This window comes from Anser cygnoides, chromosome 13 (assembly GCF_040182565.1).
Source record: "Anser cygnoides isolate HZ-2024a breed goose chromosome 13, Taihu_goose_T2T_genome, whole genome shotgun sequence".
In the NCBI taxonomy this organism is placed as follows: domain Eukaryota; kingdom Metazoa; phylum Chordata; class Aves; order Anseriformes; family Anatidae; genus Anser; species Anser cygnoides.
In genome coordinates, this window is record NC_089885.1 from 7,531,975 (window position 1) to 7,551,352 (window position 19,378).

A 19,378-nucleotide genomic window follows, 5' to 3' on the forward strand; every position below is an offset into this window, starting at 1 on the left:
TGAGCTGGAGCTCTGGTCTAGGCTGCAAATAATGAAACAGTGGAGCAGTTTTGTGGCCTTCTCCTGTTGTATTTTGAGTTTTGCTGGTGCAGGTACAGGCAGCAGCTGCCTTGGGGAGGCCAGGGCTTCAGAAAGCAAAGCTCCTGCTGATGCTGACAGAGCCAAGAATTTTCCCCTATTCCTAGCATGAATGTCGTATGGCAGAGCTTGCTTTGAATGTGTAAGTGTATTTAATGCAGCATAGCTCATTTGGGGGGGGGGATGAAGGGACCCCCAAGAACAAAGAGCTAGGAGTTACATACCTCAGCTGGAATAACCAGGGGGAGGCAAGTGGAGAAAGTAATTTGCAAAGCTACACTTGAAAATCATTCTAGCATGCCATCATCATTACAATTATCTGTCAAAAGATTTAGTTCAATTGCTTTTTTTGGGTCTCTTGTCAGGATGGCCTTGCTTGTTTCAGGAATATTGATACTCCAAGGAGAGGTTAGGGAAGAACGAATACTAATTCTCCCATTAACCACTGTCAGCCAGCCTTCAGCGCGCGCTATTCCTCGCGTACTCCTTTGGTTCTTTAGCATCGTTACCCAGGGGAATCAAAAGGCATCAAGTGCCCTGGGGAACATAAAATGCAGGGGGGGGAAATTGAGAAATCCGCTGCCTATTTATAGCTGGCAGTGCGGTAGGGTGAGGGGGTGAAAACTTGGGATGTAAGTGGTAATTTTGAAATAATTGAATAGCAGCGTAATTGCCATCGTGTAAAAGATTATACATGGTTCCTTACACTGCCTTCATACAACAGTGGGCTGGTAGTAAAATTACAAGGGAAGAATACTTGATGCAATAAGCTCAAATTAAACTGAATAATTTTCAGAGCACTGCAGGACGTTGCTCTCTCGCAGCCTTACCACGCTGAGCAAGTGTTCGGAGCCGCCGGGGTCTGAGCTGGTCCCAGCACTGCAGGTGCCATGGACTGGGCTCGGAGGATGCGATACCCCCTTTAAAGTTTGCCTCTGCTCTGTTGGCCTTTGTTTTCCCTGCTATGGCAGGTGGTTTAGTGCTTTTCCGCTTAAAAGGAACTGTAAAGTGTTTGCTGATTATTTTAATGCAAGTAGTAATTCCATGCTGATTTAGCATGGTCTGTGTCTAAGGATAAGGGTCCTGATCCCAGTCTGTATCTGACACAGAGATGAATTCCTGGGGTCTAAGTGCATCAGGCCCCTTAAAGGCCTGTGACTTCAAGCTAAGCATATACTTGAGGACTCTAGCTTGTAATTAAGCATCTCTCTCGTCCTTTTCCATTTAGAGAATGAGAAGGATGGGCTTTGCTGGGTTCAGATTCATTGTGCCTGTTTTTAAGTACACGTACGGAGCCTCAGTTTGCTCTTGCTGTTGCTGTGTTTTCCTGAATGACCTTGTACTTGTAAATGAAACAGAACTAGTAACAGTAATTATATAAAACTCTAACTATGGTATTAAACTAAATTTTTTTGAAAATGTATGTATTACAAAGTAGATATTCTCTCCTGGGACTTTTACTAATTTTAGCTTTTTAATAAGAATGCCAAGGCCTGCATTCATTGACTTCTGAATTTCATTCAGCTGCCTTTACTTCATTTTTTAGGAGAAATGTCTGGAAGTGCATTACTTCATTGTAGGAGCTTTTACAAGCTCACTAGTGGGGAAAATAAGGTTTCTAAGAGAAATTGCATGAATAATCTACTCTTATATTTTCCCAAACAATGTGAAGTTTTGTTAAAGCATGTGGCCTGTTTGTATTAAAAGTAGTTATGAACATTGGGGTCTCCTCGATAACATACAAAAAACTGCCACATTAAACCCATGTGGCTTCAGATAAATAGTTAAGTCTTGTCTTTTTTTTTTTTAAGCAAAATAATATTTTCGAAGTGTCATTTAAAAAAACAACAACTTTTGTTTGATATTCAGGGATAAATTATTCATAGACAGTTACTTTCAACCATTATGTTTTCCTACCTCTGTATAAAAATAGACCCAGAAGTCACTAGGCTCAGCCATTGCCCTGCAATGGTTCTTTGAGAAGTGTTTAACTGTAGCTGCTGCTTTGTTGTAGTGAAGAGCTGTGATTCAGACTTCGTACTATGTTTGCATTTCAGCTGCCAAAGAAAGTGAAAGATGAAGCCTCTTGTTCTCTTGGTTCTTGTGATCTGTACTGTAGTCAGCATGAATTTGAAGCTCGTATCAAAGAGAAATTCTGGTAAGTCACAGAAAAAAATCCTTTTTACTTTTGAATCTGGACTTAGTGCTCATGCAATCAAGCGTTTTAGATGGCTGCTTTTTGTCTTGCATATATATGTTTGTTCTCCTTTCTGAAAAAAAAAACAGAACAGTATCTGCTTACCAGATGTTACAGGATGAATTTTATCCCTATAATGTTCTGTTGATGTCACTTGAGCTATTTCAAAATGTCCTTATGTTTTCTTAAGGGAAAAAAAGGGGGGTGGGAAAGTTGATCTGATTGAAAGCCTGCCAAAGTAGTAACGAATTTGACATTGTGTTAACATCCAATCTTGTGCTCATGCTAACGGATTTTCTTAGCTGTGGATGTGGTTCCTGATGACTTCTAGGTCTGGGTGGTTTTTCTGTGTATTTGAAATGTACAGGATTCTGAGCAGACAGGTGGGTTAGCTCTGGCCTTGCCTAGTGTTGTCTGTCTGCTAGAGCCCTGTGTATGTGGACAGATAGCTGATATGGTGCTGCAGTTCTGAAATAATTCCCTTTGTCATTTTACGTCTTCATACAGGGAGCTAATATAGGGTAGAAGTACTTTCAAACTTTGGTGTTAGCTTCATTTTTTCCCAACTAATTGTGTGCTGCACGTATGAGCGTAAAGCCTTTGATCTTACTGTCCTCAGTGTCTTTAGCAAACACTTTCAGCATTCAGGTACAAACAGAAATTACTGACTTATTTGGTGTGGCCAGTTTAAAACTTTATTTCTGCATTCTTTTGAGAATGTAGAAAAAAAAAGGTATTGGTCTGTCCATGATAAAGAACTGGATGCTCCATCCCAGGCCAGGAAATGTTTCTCTGATCTGTTTCCCAGATCCTAGGCTGAATTCTTTTTACTGGGCTAAATGTGTAAATGGACGTTGCTAAATCAAACTAGTCCACAGCCTTTTGTTGTGGCTATTGTGAGCCCTGTTTGCCCTGTGAGGGCAGTCATGGAGGTCGGGATTTGGCTACAGCATGGAGCTTGATCTAAAGTCTGCTAAAGGCAATGGCATTCCTATTTTTCAAAACTGCTATTCCTGGCCTGGATGGGAACCCCTGTGAGATCCATAATCTGTATAATTTAGCAGCCTTGATTCACTGATGCCAGGCAATACCACCTGGCTGCAAGGAAAGGCCTTTGCATTTCCTTTATCAGAAGTACACCTCTGTAGAAGTAAAATGCCTATGGTTATCAGCATCGTTCAGCTGATAGTTTACCTTTAATTATATTTTAGTATGTTGTATTTTTTTTAGCTCCTTTCTTTGACTGACTGCGGAATGCCTTCTGTTATTGGCAGCTGTTGACAGTATCAATTCAGGTTGAGTACTGGTAGGAAAAATGTTTTAATATGTTAGACTGCTTATTGCTAAATATAACCCACTGTGGTGAATAGTTTGTTCTGTTTTCTTCCCATTTAATTGAGCTGGTATATGTTGAGTATAAGATGAAGGGGAAAACTGCACATAAAATAAAATTATAGTTTCTTTGCAAGTACATGATCGTGTAGTTGGCTTTCACCTTTCAATATTCATTCTCGTGTGCTGATTTTCAGGTTGCTGTGTTGAACAAACTATTGATTTTTTTTCTTTTTTTTCTTCTTCCAGCACATTGTGTGTGAAATGCATTTTCTGTTTCTGTAATTTCAGCACTTGGAGCGAAATTGATAATTCGACTCCCTTTCTGAAAGGGCCTTTAGATACAAAGTACTGTCACTTGATTGCTTGGGTCCTGGCTGAATGCTCGGTTGTGAAGGGACAGGTGCTGCTGAATTTTAACTCTGCATTGTGTAAGTAGAAGATTGGAGATGGGATGGAAAAGGAAAGGCAGGCAAAGGAAACGATGAAAGCTTATTGCTCAGTGGGGTGACAGTAGCTGTGGCACCCTGGTGCTGTGGTTCAGGGGCTTTTTTTTTTTAAGCTGATGTCTTGGTAAAAGTGTGTGGAAAGGGGAAAGCAGCTGGTTATTTGTGGGCAGTTGCACTGTGGTCTGTATGGCAGGATGTCTGATAGCGGCAAGGGTGGTGTCGCCGTAGCTGAAAGCAGGAGTGGACGAGGTGCCCAAATGATTCCCCGTGGACAGGAGCTCTGCAGCTGTGCTCTCCTGGACGCTGTCAGTCTGTGTCTTGCTGCCTGTATGGGGATGTCGAAGCTGGTAAGCATCCTTAAAAGGGGGAGGGAAATTGTGTAGACGTTTACGTAGAGCTGTGTGAAGCGGTGCATGCAAAGTGCTGACACCGGTGATAAAAGCAGGTTTTGACTACTAGGGCAAGAAACCAGCAAAATTGGGGTATCTGGGTCTTGGCTGACCTACATAGACTGGCATTTTTCCAAGCAGTATGTAGAAATGTAGCATGAGTGGCAAAAATTGTGATTAGTGTTGAGTACAAGAGCAATTGTGAAGTTGACCTGTGTGTGTGTAATATCACATAATGGATTATGCCTTGTTTAAAGGTAGGGAGAATCTCAGGAGAGAGGAGATGAAGAGGACTTGGCATCTTCAGGGGCTGGTGGGAAAACGTACCTTTGAAGCCAAGGAATGGAAAAGCAAGGGGAGAAAGCTGAGGATGAGATCTCCAGATAGCAAATGCAGACAGCGCGCAGGGGCTGGGCAACAGGCACGAGGTGTTAAAGAGCTGTCCAGGAGAGGAGTGTCTAAGATGTCAAAAAGAAGGTGATGAAATGGTGTTCTAGTTGCAGGCGTAGAATTAAAACTTGCTGAAGAAATGATTCTCATGGAAGGAGGAAAAAAACCAAACCAAGCAGAACTGAAATAAATTTGTCTTGTGTGTCTTTGCTTGTGCTTTGTTATAAATTCAGGTGTTTGTATTTCCATTTGGAGAGGACAAACAGGAGTGCATGTGAGGGCTACGGGTAGGTTTTAGAGAACCTCACAATGCTGCAAAAATAACATAGAAACTTGGCTTCTTCTCAGTTGAGATGCTGTGCCAAAATAATTAAAATGGTTGAGCTAATTTAATTATGCTAGTCAGATTCTTCTTTACAGGCAGCAACTTCCAGATGCTCCAGAAGAAATCTGTCATGTCTACAGAGTAATGATTGCTGTTTGTGGTGGAGACAGAAGAGTTTGCCTCAAGCATCTGTGTGAATGGAGTGTTGACTTAAGTTTCACAAGCATTTCTTACTATTAAGAAGCTCTTCTGAAAGCTGCAGGTCATCCTTTTTGCCTGCTTTGAGAGGTGAAACTGAGCAACCAGCTAATGCTGGGACTGCAGCACTAGTGATACCCTGGAAAAGTTTTGTAGGTGGTTATACAAACACACTGAGGGCGCGGGAGCTGTTAGGCTCCCAGCTGGTAGGGGGTTTCCTTTTAATCTGATTCTTTTCCCAAGCCTTTTGTATATAGCGCTTTGAATAATCGTCGCAGGGAATATAAAACCAATTAAAAATCAGCGCACTTTTTAAGCACAAGATTTTTCAGATTATAGATTGTTTGACTTACGAGACATAATTCCATTAGTGACTAATTGATGCCCTTTATAGCTGCTGTATTTATTTGCCGAGCTGCAGTACCCCATCGCAGCACGCTTGGGCTCCGGAGGGCACGCCTGCCTTGTGCAGGGGAGCGCCGCATCCCCGAGCTCTCTGTAAGGCTGCTGGCTGCGGAGCCTGGGTGGTCTTGTGCAGGTCATTGGGGCTTCCTTGGCTTAAGCCTGGCATTGATAGGTCCTCCCAGCTACAAAGCCAGTCTTGTGTCTTCTCCGTGTTGCATCAGATGGATGCTCTCTGGGGTTCTGCTCTTCTCCTCTTTATCTTGGGACCACCCAAAAGGCAGTTGTGTGTCTCTGAGCCCCCCCACCCCGAGATGCCCTAGCTGCATCCTGTTTTGTCACCAATGGCTTGGGAGAGAGAGGGCTTGATTTGGCATCATGCCCTGCTGGTACGGGCATAGCCAAATTGTCTTAAACTGGTAATTGAATTAAATTCTTAAGTTATAGTGCTTGGGACTTTAACGTATTCATTTTAACGCATTCGCATGCTTTAACATATTCATTTTAAACCTATTGGCTTGGTACTTCCTGCCTCTAAATATCTTGCAGCAACTGACTGTGCTCTGCTGCAGGTGTGTCAGGAGACCTCCACGTTCCCTCTGGCTGTGCCGGCTCTAGCCCAGGGTTTCCCTCTGCTTCTTTCTACGAAGCTCAGCTTTGTTTCCTGGATTGCTGCCTACTTGTGGCCGTGAAAACTGCAGCATACGTGGAAGTGGAGGTGCTCATACTTCAAAGGTGACTGAAGGATTTGTGCCTGGAATGGGATATTCTGGAGGAGCCCAGCTCTTAGAAGTCCATTTCTCCTGCCGGAATGGGCCCCTGGAGTGAGCATCATGCTTGCTCACAGTTGCCTTTTTTACTTTTGGTAGCAATTGCATCTGCCTGAACAGCTGACTTCTGCCCATCGTGCAGAACGCGTGGCTTTGAATCCTCCCATTTTCTGAGATATGAGCAATGCAGAAGAGGTTTTCAACTTTCCCCTCCTGCAAATAAAGCAAAGACAGAGAAAATTGGGGCATGGCAACACGAATTGGTGTACGCTGATCGTTTATTTGCAGCCCCAGGAAACAAAAACACATCAAGATGGACGTTGTTCTAAGCTGTCACTGATACAGGAGTGCGTAGGGTCCCTCTTGCATGCAGTCGTGTCTGCTCACCAGTTCCGGGCTGCTCTGCATCCACCATCTGTAGGTTTTGGAGCAGTGGGACGGGAGGAGAGCTGGGCTCCTGTGCTCAGTCACATCTCAGGGGGCTGCTGGAAAGAACGGGCAGTCTGTGCACCTTGGTACGGGTGTCTCAGCCTTGTTTTTCTCTCCTCTGGGTGCTGGTGGCAGCAGTTAGATGTTCTCCTTACTGCTGGAGAGGAAGGGAGATGCGTAGAGAAGAACAAGAAAGGAAATAATCTGCTAGAGGTTTGGTGGTTTTTTTTAGTGACCTCAACCTGACAGGGTTTAAATATTGAGCTTATTTAAACACTCAAATTTTTAGCTATTACACTCATTTAAAATGAGCTCATGTATAATTAAAACAATTAAAATATTGAGCTGATATTTAAATATTAAAGCTAGACTGCTTTCCCAAAAGAGAAACCACAGCTGTATCCAGATAAAATAAATGAACACAATTAAATTGTTTCAGACTGCAGTAAATCACGAAGGTAGGATCTTCAGGGATAGGGGGAAATAAGAAAAGCATGAAAGAAATGTCATTTCCTAAGTTAAAAATCTATACATCTGTACTCTTCCATTCCTGCAATGGACATCGTGTCAGCTGTTGGGATGGCTGTTCTACATCTAGCTGCAGCACGGAAGAGTTTATTAATAATATCTGAGCCTGTAGTGGGCATTTCCTTCGGGACTGAAAAATCTTCCAACTCCATGCCTTTAATTGGATAATGCTTTTTTGAGTCCTTTTTAAATGGAAAAAAGAAAATCTTGTATCAAGATGTCTTTGCTTTGTTTTCTTTAAGGTCCTAAATAGAAATTCGAAGAGAGATCTTCATGTCAGTATTTCTGGCTCTCTCATTTTGTGGGTGTGGGTCCTGGGTTCAGGTCTTCATTCTGAAATTGGCTGTCCCAAGGGACAGGGAAAGCTGTCCGGCATGTTTTGGTTTTCCTCTTATTCATGGTAATATTTTTGGAAGCTCTGTCTTACATAATGTTCAAGTGAACTCATTAATAATACAGCTGCAAACTTACCCAGAACGCGGTCTTCAAGCTCAGCACGCTCCCTGGTCCTGGTGAGCCTCCTGGTACTTCGCCAAGAGCAGCCCACCACGTGGATTTACCTAGCACAGAGGTGGAGTATCTTTCTTCCTGTGGATCGTTCTGGCGTGTTATATGGTGGGAGCAGTACACTTGGATTTGGAAATACAGGGTTAGGCAGGCTTTTTAAAAACGTATTTATTTATTATTATTTTTCCGCCTTGCTCAATAAAGCCTAGTAGCTTCCTAGGCCCGGAGGTCGCTGAGGAAGGTGCAGACCTGTGTGGGCTGTAGGCAGGCTGTGGTGTTACAACTGAATTTGGGGTCAGCTCCTGAGCGAGTGCAGTTCTGTGTGTGTGCCTGGGTTTCTGTAACCGGGGTATGTGTGTAAGGCAGGCTTTACAGGCTGCTGTAGGATCATAAATACGGCTCCTTGGGTTCACCTGAGTACGAGCACTAATGTATGTTCTCATCTCTCCGTCCACTGAATCTAAAGAACTTTTTCTACGTTACCTTTAGAACCTTGCTTCTTGCTTGAAGTGTGCTTTAGTTTTTAATTCCTAGTCCCTGTGATGTGTTTTACCAGTAGCTTCCCTCTTGTTTGTTTTGTTCTTGCTGTGAAAGCAACAAGCAGTAAATTGTGAGGTAGGAGATGCTGGGATCATCATGGGAAACAGCAGTAGGGCGGGGAAATGAGGTGGTGCATTCTCGGTGAGTTTTCAGCATTTAGGTTTGGAGAACTTGTTCTTATGAATAGGAGAGGAAACATCAGAGGTATCACGTCTCAGAAAGTGCGGAGTTGTGTTTTGTGTTGTTGATCTGTGAAGCAGGAAGGAGCTCTTTCTAGTACAGTGCACGTGTGTGGAAGTGTTAGTATCCAGACCTGCGTGAGACTGTTGTGGTGCTGTTACTACTTGCTAAAGTAGAAGTGATTGCCCATCTACAAGTTGAAAGCAAAATTGATCTGAGCTGCAGTGTCACCTCTAGACTGTGTTTCCTCGCTTTATTAATCTCTAACCCTTTCAAATCCAATCGATCCTTTCCTACAAGAAGCATGATTAGTGCTCATAATAGGTACTGATATGAAAACGTGGTAGATTGAGTTTTGTTTTCAGTGCTTCACCGCTGAAGACAGACTCAGATGAAAGTTAAGCTTCTAACCTGAACACTTTGCTTTTCCAAGACGTGGTGACCAAGCAGCTCGTGCCATGAGTTGCCCCACGCCAGCCTCTGCCATCGCTTCCTTCTCATTTGTTTTTTTTTGTGTGTGTGAGGGCAGTATTTTAAATTTAAGAGAGATGCAGTTGTTTAGTCTTTCAGGGGTCATTGTTCCTTTAAAAAGGCGTCTGATATTTCTGCCTCCATTGTTCCAGGTGTAAAATGGAATTGTACTGGAACATTTAGGAGACTGTTTAAGCCAGGCAGCTGTAAGCATTGGTTTTAAATAAAGAGACTGGAGGCAATAGCAGTATGTGGTCTGGGCCTTTTGTGTCTGAGCATCTCTGTTTCAGTTGTAATGGAGTGAGAGGAATGGGAACCTGCATCAGACTGCAAACAGCGTGGCTGGGGCTGGAGGGCTCAGGGCAAGCCCCTGGAAGGACTCAGCTCCCCTTTCAGATAACAGGCATGAACCAGGGCAAAGGAGAGAGCCTCAAGCTGCCAAATGCCTTTCTGATGTTTAAAGTACAGTTTTTTTGTGTCTCTCGCTTGTGTCTGCGGGACGTACTGCTGTTTTGTCATCCAGTAACCATGTGTACTGTTTAGATGTTAAGACTGTGTGGTAGAGGCTTTGAAACATGCTGGTTATTTATTATTTTTGCTCTTTCGGTGTTCTAATAGTGCTTTGCTACCTTGGCTTTCTTTTTTTTTAAGGTCTCATGGGACTACTTGGTGTTTTGGGTAAAGGTCTGCTACCACGATACCAGTGCGCATCGAATGTTTGCATCCTAGATAGCCCAGTTTTACAGATGATAACAAATCAGTGGTGGAGATGAAGCAACGCTCAGGTTGCCCGGCACACTGAGGGTGGAGTGGGGAATAGCACGATGTTTCCCCCTGTTCTGCCATGTCACTAAGGCTGACGAAACCCGTACTATCTCCTAGAAAAGTTTTGAGGCTAAGGAAGTATGTGTAGACTTTGGTGTGAGGTCCTTGGATGTGCTGGAGACAAGTGCAATTTCTGTTATTTTTCAGTAGAAGACGGTAAGATGTGTCTGCTAGAAATGGAGGAGGGAGGTCCTGCTATTCCTGGCTTTGTGCACTAGTTTTAGGCAAAGAGCTCTTGCCTCTGAACATTACAGGTCTCTTGGGGGTCTCGGCTCTGAGCTGTCCGTCCAGTCCCTGTGGAGCAAAACCCACTTGTGGCTGTAAAATGGCCCATCGAATACCTGAGGGACTGGGAGCCTCAGAGATGCACTGAGTCTCTAGGGTAGCTAGCTCACAAACCACCTGTGTACCTACTTGCTCTTCCGCCCTAAAGAACATTTGCTGGCCATAAACTGATGCAGCAACGCTGCCAGTCCCCTGCGTTTGAGGCACGCTGGGCTGCCTCTGTGCTCACCCAGTGTCTGCCTTTCGTTTGTTAGCAATCCCAGGGCTGGGATTCTGTCATCAGCTGTGCCAGTGGCTTAAAACAGCTCCGTCCAAGGACACCTCCATCTGTGTACGGTCTAACCAGATGTTTGTGTTTGTTCTTTGGTTCTTTCATCCCGCTGTACGAATGCATATAAAATCAGTTGTGAAAGTTGTATGCTAAGTAGTTTCACAGGTTTTATTATTTGAGAGTTAATGGACTTTGTCTGGTATGTTGGTGGTAGAACTGAATTAATATTTGCAAACCCTGATGTTAATACAGCAGCTTAGACTTTTCATGAGACAACAGTGGGGCTTGCTGGTGGGTCTGCTGGGTAAAAGCTCTCCTCTGTAATAGTTTCCTTGCTGGGATCGGAGTTGGCATGTTTTTCAGGTTTGTGCAAGACAAGCCCATCCTTTCCTACACACGGGGTTGCCCTTTTCCAGATCATAATGTGTAATATAGTTGTAAAAATCGGATCTCTTTTAATAGCTTTATTGTGCACATGAAAGCTGTGCATTATCAATGTAATTACCGAGATAATTTAATACTCGCTCTATGCTTTACTACAGCACTTTCCAACAGGGAGCTGTAAAAGGTAATTTTGATCTCCTTAAACTTTGTTTAGATTATTAAGAAATATTTTCTAGCGGCAGAAGAGGGAATTCTATTTCTGCATGAGCTACTAGCCCCTTAGGGCTAGCCCTTTAAAATCACATCCATCAGATAAGGGACGAGATGGGAGCAGTTTGTCATCTCCTGAAGAGCTGGGTGGTTCCTGAGCACGCAGCACCCGCAGGCGATCCCCACCAGCAGAGCCGTGCAGCCTTTGGTGATGCTCACTGTCAGACTTTGCCAAACAACTGGGAGGTGAGAGGGAGTGAAACCATCACAGGTCTTGTGGCTGTCACAGCCAGTCCTTTGAGGCATTACTAAAGGTATCTTAGTGCCCCAAACAGCCTAAAGCGATGGAGCGGGCTGGGCGACATCCTTTGTAGGGTGATCCTCTGGTGGCCACCGTTCCCCATGTGGGCTGCCCTGGGGAGCAGCAGGGTGGTCCTGGCTGGGACAACTCGAGCTCATGTCCTGTGCAGGGGGGTTGGAATTGGACTGGATTGTGTCTTGTCGTCTCCCCCCCCTCTTTTTTTTTTCTTCCCGAAGAAACTCTCTTTAGAATAGGATCCCCTGTAATATGTCTGGAGAATTAACCAGGGAAGCTTCTAAAGTGAGAGGGGCTCGTTAATTGCTTAAAAATTAGGCAGTCTCCATCTGAATAATCGATGTTAGCTGGCTGGCCTTCTTCAGTCTAAGTAGCAGCTCATTAGTAGAATACACACAGATGGTTCTGCGCTTCAAGGTATTTAAAATACACAGGCAGAGAGCTCTGTTAATAAGGCAAACGTGTCCTTAGTTTCCGTGAGTGAGTTGGCTACAAACAGCAGAGGGAACAATGCCACTTGGTAAATATCATTAGGTAAGGGCATTTTCATACATTTATTTAGTTTGCACGTTTTTCTGCAGATAACAGATTATGATAAATACTGAAAGTAATGTACTGTTTCTGGGAAAATTATGTTGTAAGAACAGACTTACAACAGCTATTTCCTTTATTTGGTAGCTCATTTACCCATATAATTGCTTGGAAAGAGAGATGTATTCTAAGCCTAAGCTTTATTTGGAATATACATCGTTTTTGCTTTCTGTTCTTTCTCAATGATGTTTTCTATATGCAGTTTGCTAATAGTTTACTCAAAATAAGTCGTCTTCTGAGCTGGATTCCTTCTGCAAGTGCTAGTGGATAGCAAAATAAGAGACCACCTGCCAGGGAAGCCAGGAACTGCCAAGCCCCAGCCCTCAGCAGCACCAGGGAAGGAGCTGCCATGCAGAGGAGCAGTGTAAATTCAGAGATGATGGTAAACATGGCTTCGTTGTCAAATGGCAGACTTGCCCTGTGCTTCTCCTCCCATGCGTATCACTGGATGGGCAGCTGCTCCATCCTTCCCTCAGGCAGGCTCTTTTTTGTGTGTTATACCTGAGCAGCGTTCAAACCCATCTTATGATGACTGTGTCCATTGGTGCACTTGGCTGTGTCATCCAGTTGTGAATCCGTAAGCATATCGGCTTTCCAGTTTGAGAGACTTTTACCTCTAAGACCAGGCTCTGGAAGAAAGGAGTCTCCCTCAGACAATTGTTCTTCCCCAGAGAGGCAGAATTTGGTCTTCTGTGCATTTCATCCCCTCCATTGGAGGGTTTACACAGAGGGGGTAACTACAGCCTTTTCTCCCCAAGTCCTCAACGGACCTGCTTCCATTTTCAGCAAGCATGATTCACGTTGTTTCGCTCTTTTTATTTCTAATAGATTTGGCGGTCTTATTTGAGTGTATGCTGCTGATGAAAAGAAACCACGTTTCCCTTTCCTTTTGACTAGGCTTTGCCTTGCTGAATACGTGCAAGTTACAGTGCTGCTTTGGTAGATCTCTGAGTTAACATTTGTTTTTCTGGAGTGTATTTTAAAAATATTAGTCCAGGCTAGGAGACTCTCAACTGGAACAGATCTAGTCTGAAGAATATATATATATTTTTTTATAGTTACCATGTTTTGTTAGTTATACGTAATTGTTTTGAATGATTTTAATCCTCTCTGTGGTAAATTACTATTTAGTTCAAGTCCTTTGGGCTCATGTTCAGCACTTGGAAATACACGTGGCTTCTTCCACTGCCTGCACTGGAAGGAGCAGAACCGTCAGGAAGCAAGCTTTCTTTTGTGGGACTCGAATTTGAACCTGAAAAAAATGAAGAAGCAATAGAAGGTACTTACTGCTCAGGGGCAATGGGACTTTGGAAAAAAAGCCGTTTAAGGATGGCTGTAATAGGGAAAGCAACTTAGTGGTGTATCAAGAGGGTGGGATGGATGTTGTGCAGAGGGAACTGGGAAGGCTTCCTGCAAGGTTCTGGGTGGTAAAAGACTAAGATTTCAGAAGAAAACTCTTTAAAACGTTTACCTGATTATAGACTTGGCTTCATGGAAATGTGAGGACAGTTTGGGATTTACAAGAACGGAAAGTCATCAAGTGACCTGATTTCCAAGGAAACTGCAGGAGTTAAGTAGCAGTGGGATTCTGTGAAGGGTGCAAAGGTGGCAGCGTGCATACTCCTGGGAGCGAGGAGGGCTTTCAAGTGAAGGTGGTGAGGCAGGAAGAACAATATTTCATTTTAGCTTTCAAATTGCAGGGTGATTTGATAGGGTTTACTAGTAACCCTAGGCTATGTTTTTTGTTTGTTTGCGTGTTTGGTTTTTCCTCCTGCTGTAAAGCTATTGAAGTTGGTGGAATTAAACTAGGAGTTAACAAACATGACTGTGTAGCAATGGGACTGTTTCTCCTGTCTGTGTGCCAAGCTTCTGCTTATTTGGTGTGATTCTGCAAAACATCCATTGATTTTGGTTCTTCAGAAGCTAATTACCTCGTAACCCTGAGGATCAAGCAGCACTGCCTGCTTATTTAGCCTGTAACAGTGCAGTTCTCATTGTGGTGCCCAGTTGTGCTGGCACTTGCTGCAGGGAAGCTCTCATTGACCCTGCCTGCACCAGGGCTGCAGAGCAGGCCCCACGCACGTATCCTGCCTCTACACTATGACTATTGTGCATGCAAATGGGCAGGAATTACCACTGAAGCAGTGGGTACTTAATGCTTGTTTGTAAATGGGAAGCCTTTTGGAGCTGAAATTTCCCTGCCGGTGTAATTCGGTATTCGCCACAAATTGCGGAGGTGAGAACAGGAGGGGAAGCCAGGTTCTCAGCCACGGTGGGCTCTGGCATCTCCTCCTCCTGCTTCTGTCTCGGGCATTGCAACGAGTGAGTGGAGAGAGAAGCAGAAACGTACCGAGTTAAATCCCCAGGAAGAATCCTTGTGTTTCCTAGGTAGTATCGTGATGCAGATTGCATTGGTGTGGATTTTGTAGGGATCTGGTTCATTCAAATAAAAGATGAGCCTGTCAATATACAGTAGATGTAGCAGCAGAACACTCCCACCCCAAAATGATGCCTTGGTTTTAGTTTGGCAAATCATAGTTAGTACAGGCTGAATTCTGGCATGCTGTGCAGCTTTCTTCAGTGCATCCACCTGAGAAGGCCCTTCAATGCTAATCCATTTGGATACCACGGTATTGTTTCCAAATACGTTGTGTGAATCTTAATTGATGTTTTGTAGCCCACGGGAGAGAAGTAATACATCACTGCTGTTATTGTGAAGACATATCCTTTGGGGGAAAACCCCAGTTGCAATTCCTCGAGCATCTTTAAGGTTCTGAGAAGCAAATCAATACATTTCTCAACAACAGTTATCGTCGGAAACCCTCTGAGTTAGACATGAGATAAAGAAACAAAGCTGTGGTGGTCTCCAGCTGAGCTTTCTGCCCACGGAACTGCCCTTGCCACTGGAAGGCTGAATGAAATTGTAAGCCTGAGCTCGACTATATCAGTAAGCAGCTATTTTTTGCCAAGTAGGCACGGCGATAAAATTGCTTCCGAAGTAGCTGATGTGTTTAATCTGTAAGTTTTCCTGGATGGGCACCATCTCCTGTCTTTGATTGGAGCTTTCAGGTGCTTCAGCTGTACAGAGAACCAGGAATACTTTAGTAGTGCTGGTGAGAAGGACTTAGTCTGTCCCAAAGGGCTTGTTTGAAGTTACATTGATAAGAGTAATCAATTAAGTTAATTAAGAGTAGTCAATTAAGATTACTTGCAGATGTTTGGATCTCTCTGTACAAAAGAGCAGAAGTGCTGCTGTTTCTGGTTGGTCTTTTTAAATCAGTAACAGAATGACTTTAACTACTGATACCATTTATGATTAACTTTTGGAGGATTTGTGATGATTTGAGTGGTTAAGAACTACAGTGTGGGACAAAACTGCTTGGTAAGCCTTCAGCTGTGAGCTGGGTGCTGTTCTGGAGCACCTGCCTGGTGAGCACACAAAGCAACTTTTTATTGTGAGAAAAGACCCTGAACTGCTTGTCAGCAGTCATCACAGTCCCGTCCTGCCTGTTCAGTTTGCAGCAGCAAATCTCCTGTATGTCCTGTGTTGTGGGATCTCCCTGTGCTTGGCAGCTGAAGAGTTGCATGTTAAACTTTGTCTCGCCATACTAACAACACTGCATCAAGCCACGCTTCCAGCTAGGAAGAAGCAGTCCTGAAAAAGTGTGTGTTTAATGCCCATTTAAAAATGTCAAAGTTAAATTCTCTGGTGGAGCACTGTATTGGAAAAAATGTATGGGAATCTCTCTTCTGCAGGGGATCACAGGATGGCCGTGTAGCCCTTGAGATCTCCTGGGACTAAAAGGCTCGGGGAAGTCTCCAATCCGTCACACCACAGAAAACATCTGCCTTGTACTATTTGCTCAGAAAGGGTTAAAGGCTTTCTGGCAACTGCTGAATAGTACAGCAGATATTTTCCCTGTGTAACAGTGGAAGGATGACTATGCATAATCTAATTTTAACTTAATCTAGCGTACCTGGTATTTTCATATATAGGATAATGCCAGGGGAATTTGAAAAAGCTTTCCTCTTACCAAAGCCTGTGCTAAAATTCTGACATCAATGGAGAAAAAGTGTTGATTCAAAGAAATTTTAAAAAGCTCGCTTTGCGTTCTGTATTTGATGATTTAAAAATACATTATCATGGTTAATTTGTTGTTCTTGGTACAATCTTCAGCTCTTCTTTTAATAAGATCGTGCTGATAGTAAAACTATATACTGGTGTGATTTCCCTCTGTTAGTTAATAGCTGCCTAATTGGAAAAGTAAAAGTAATTCTTGTTGTGTAAACAGACTTCAAAACCTCTTAATGGATCGTGCAGTTTTATTATTTTTGTAGTGCTGACAAAGAGAGGACTTCGCTTTGAGTTCTCTCTAGCAACGGTAATAATTAAGGAAATAAAAAGGCCTGCTTCTAACTGAAATGCTTTTTGTCAGAGCAGACAAAGTGGGGTTTTGAGATGGTGGGGTGGGAAATTTCTCCTGTGGGAAACAGAAGCAAATGAATGGATGTTCTAAAGAGACTTTGGGTTGTTCTCATGTTTGCAAATTCTCCAGTGGCTCCCTGTGCTTCTCATGTTTCTCCCTTAAACCATATTTTGTTACGTCTTCTCTTTTTGCATTCTGTAATGGGATGGGGGTCTCTAGCGTTGCTGTCATCTTTTCTGAACCAGAAAGTGAAAGATTATGGAGAGAAAGAGGAAAAATTCCCGTTGTGACTTCCCAGAAGTGCTGAAGGCCTTCATACCCTTCAAAGAACTGTAGCTCCCAATTCTTGTTGACTGCAATACATTTTAAAATACCTACCCTTAAAAAAAAATGGCCTTGAGTACCTACAGCCTGTTCTGCAATTGATGAGAGTTGCAGAACCTAAGCACCACTGAAAATCAAGCTATCAGTCACGCTCACTGGCTCCCTTTGATGGAGGCAACACTATGCCTTAGGGAGCGTTGAGAGCTTTGCTTACAATTCCGGCTCCTAAATGAAGAGTGCTTTCTGTTTGTCTCTGCTTCTGGTGGAGTCACCTTCTGGGAGCAGAGCTGGGGCTGTCCTGCTGGAGATGCTCTCCTGCATCAAGTTTTGGGGTGCTCAAATCCGCCCAGGTCCCCTATCCCCATCCTGCCATGGGGCAGCAGCCTAGAAAGTGAGCACTGTTCATCAGGTTTTGATCACTCAGGTTTTGATTGTTCAGGTTTTGATTACTGATTTCTGAAGCTTATTGTTAACAAGACATACTAACTCTTTTCTCTGGGGAGGAAATAAATGGGCTTTTTGGGCAAAAAGAATAATCCAGGATGGAAGGTCTTGTCCTCGTTAACTTAGCAGGTTGCACCTCTTCCTTGTAGGATGGTGGCTGTAAGTCTTCACATAATAAGATGCACCACACAGTATTTAGGGTTTTATTAAACCATTGTTGATTTATTTTTTTCTGTGTTGGAGAAGGCTTATATTTGAAATCATTGCATACTGGGGGAATTATGTAAAAAATCAGTGGGCTGACTTTTGTAAGAGAGGCTGTGGCATGTGTGTGTTTAAATTAGAGGTTTAAACTTTTAATCAAGTGGTTTTTATTTAATTACACTACCAACAACAACAAAAAAGACACAAAAAAGCCCTGACTAAATATGCAGTGTTGCATCCCAGTACCTGTGGCATATGTTGGAAGACTGATAGCCTAACAAGTGGAATACAACGGCTTTGCAGGACCCGTGTGCGCGCCCCGAGCTGTATGCAGGTCATTCCCAGCCACCTATTTCTGTGCTGTAAGCTCTTTCCCAGGAAATAGGGTTTCCAGGCCTTCTGTACGGACTCGCTGAGCTCTGGGGGCCTAGATGAGCTTCCGTGAAGCCATTGAGAAGATTAACCAGTGCATAGCAAGCAAGCACGTTATAAACCTGGCAAAGCTGAGGTTCTTTGCAAGAGTGTGTTTGCGTGATGGCTGAGGGAAGGAAGGAGGAGGAGAGGAAGGTGAAAAGTTTGGCAAAGCCCCTTAGCTTTGCCAGGACTCAGAAGCTGGGTAGAAGAGTGGGTTGCTCATTCAGCAACCTGGAGTTGAATCCCGGGCTGTGTCCTCACGGTGCCTTCCAAGCGGGGCGAGCGTGCCCCTGGGAATGCGCTGGCTTTGGCTCAATGCTAACCAAGGCAAACAAATAGCTCCCAGCTAGCCGGGAGCCTGGGCTGACAACTTTTGTCTATTTTTATTTATTCCTCCCCCCTGAAAAACCTTGTAATGGCTCTCCATCCTGATGCTGCAAACTGGGGCTGCCGCAGTTGTCCTTGTGCTGTGTATGGGCATCTGTTTTTTGGGGGAAGCTCTGGCAGCCTGTGGGGCTCAAAAAGCCCAAGCAACAGCTGGGAACTCCTGTAAATTGAACCATGATGGGGCTGGGAAAACTCAAGTCTTTCCGAAGTACAGTGGTGAGAGGTGGAGGGAAAAGCTGGGCTTGGTGGGGCAAGAGGGGGGACTTGTGCCAGAGAGATGGGCTTGCTCGGTGGAGAGCAAGGAGAAACGGAGATTAGGGGGAAGTGAAAACATCAAGTAGTTGGGCAGAGAAAGCTCTTCTGTAAATACAAAAGGTGGTGGGAAAGCCGCTGAATCCCTTCTGTGTTTCCAGCCTGCATTCAGACTTTTTTCACCCTGCGGGAGCAGAGACTTTGGCTCAGTGTGTTGAAGTGGAAAGCTCAGGTTGCTTTGCTGTGCAGCATGCATGTCGGCTGCAGGGGGAATCGGGGCAAAACTTTTCCTCTAGTTGCAAGAAACTCGAATGCCTGCAGAGCTTAGGGTGCTCCAGAACGGCAGCCTGTCTTCATAAATAATTTCGCATGTCCCCCTCAGGCTGTCAGCAAACACAAATACGGGGCAGATTACAGTAAGGAGCGCAGGGAATCGTTGTAACATAGGTAAAGAGGCACTCCAGGTAGTAGTGCTCTGTGAGTTAGTGCTGGGACTCCAGTTGTCCCAGTGAAACAGACTGGGTACCAAAAGCAGAGCCCTTTCCAAAGCGTGACTCTTTTAGGCTTTGTTCTCCATCGCCTAGACTTGTCTCAAAGCAGGGCTGAGCTGGCAGCTGTGGCCCTGAGCATCCCCCGGCAGCCTTGACCAGGGGCCGTGGTGCTGCCGGGCAGGATGGGGGCACTGCAGGCTCCTGGCTGTGTCCTGGCGGGTGCTGAGCAGAGCTGGGTCGGCGGCACTGAGAGCAAAGCCCTGGCCCTGTCGCTGTCACCAGCAGCGCCTCTGAAGCCGAGGGACAGCTGTCAAGGTAAAGAGGATTTGCATCATCAAAGCAAGGATAAACGCTGGCTCCTTGCCTCA

General features: G+C 44.3%; 1 protein-coding gene across 14 annotated transcripts in view; it reads left to right on the forward strand.

Annotated features, from left to right (window-relative positions):
• Positions 1 to 19,378, forward strand: part of IL1RAPL2 (interleukin 1 receptor accessory protein like 2) — a 425,448-nt gene that overhangs the window by 80,117 nt on the left and 325,953 nt on the right. For all 14 annotated transcript variants that reach the window (XR_010834812.1, XM_048075288.2, XM_048075281.2 and 11 more), the window contains one exon: positions 2,136 to 2,236. Coding sequence is in view for 13 of the 14 variants with exons in the window: in XM_048075288.2 (XP_047931245.1) it covers positions 2,155 to 2,236 (82 nt within the window). In the remaining variant the exon portion in view is untranslated. The remainder of the gene's footprint in view (positions 1 to 2,135; positions 2,237 to 19,378) is intronic.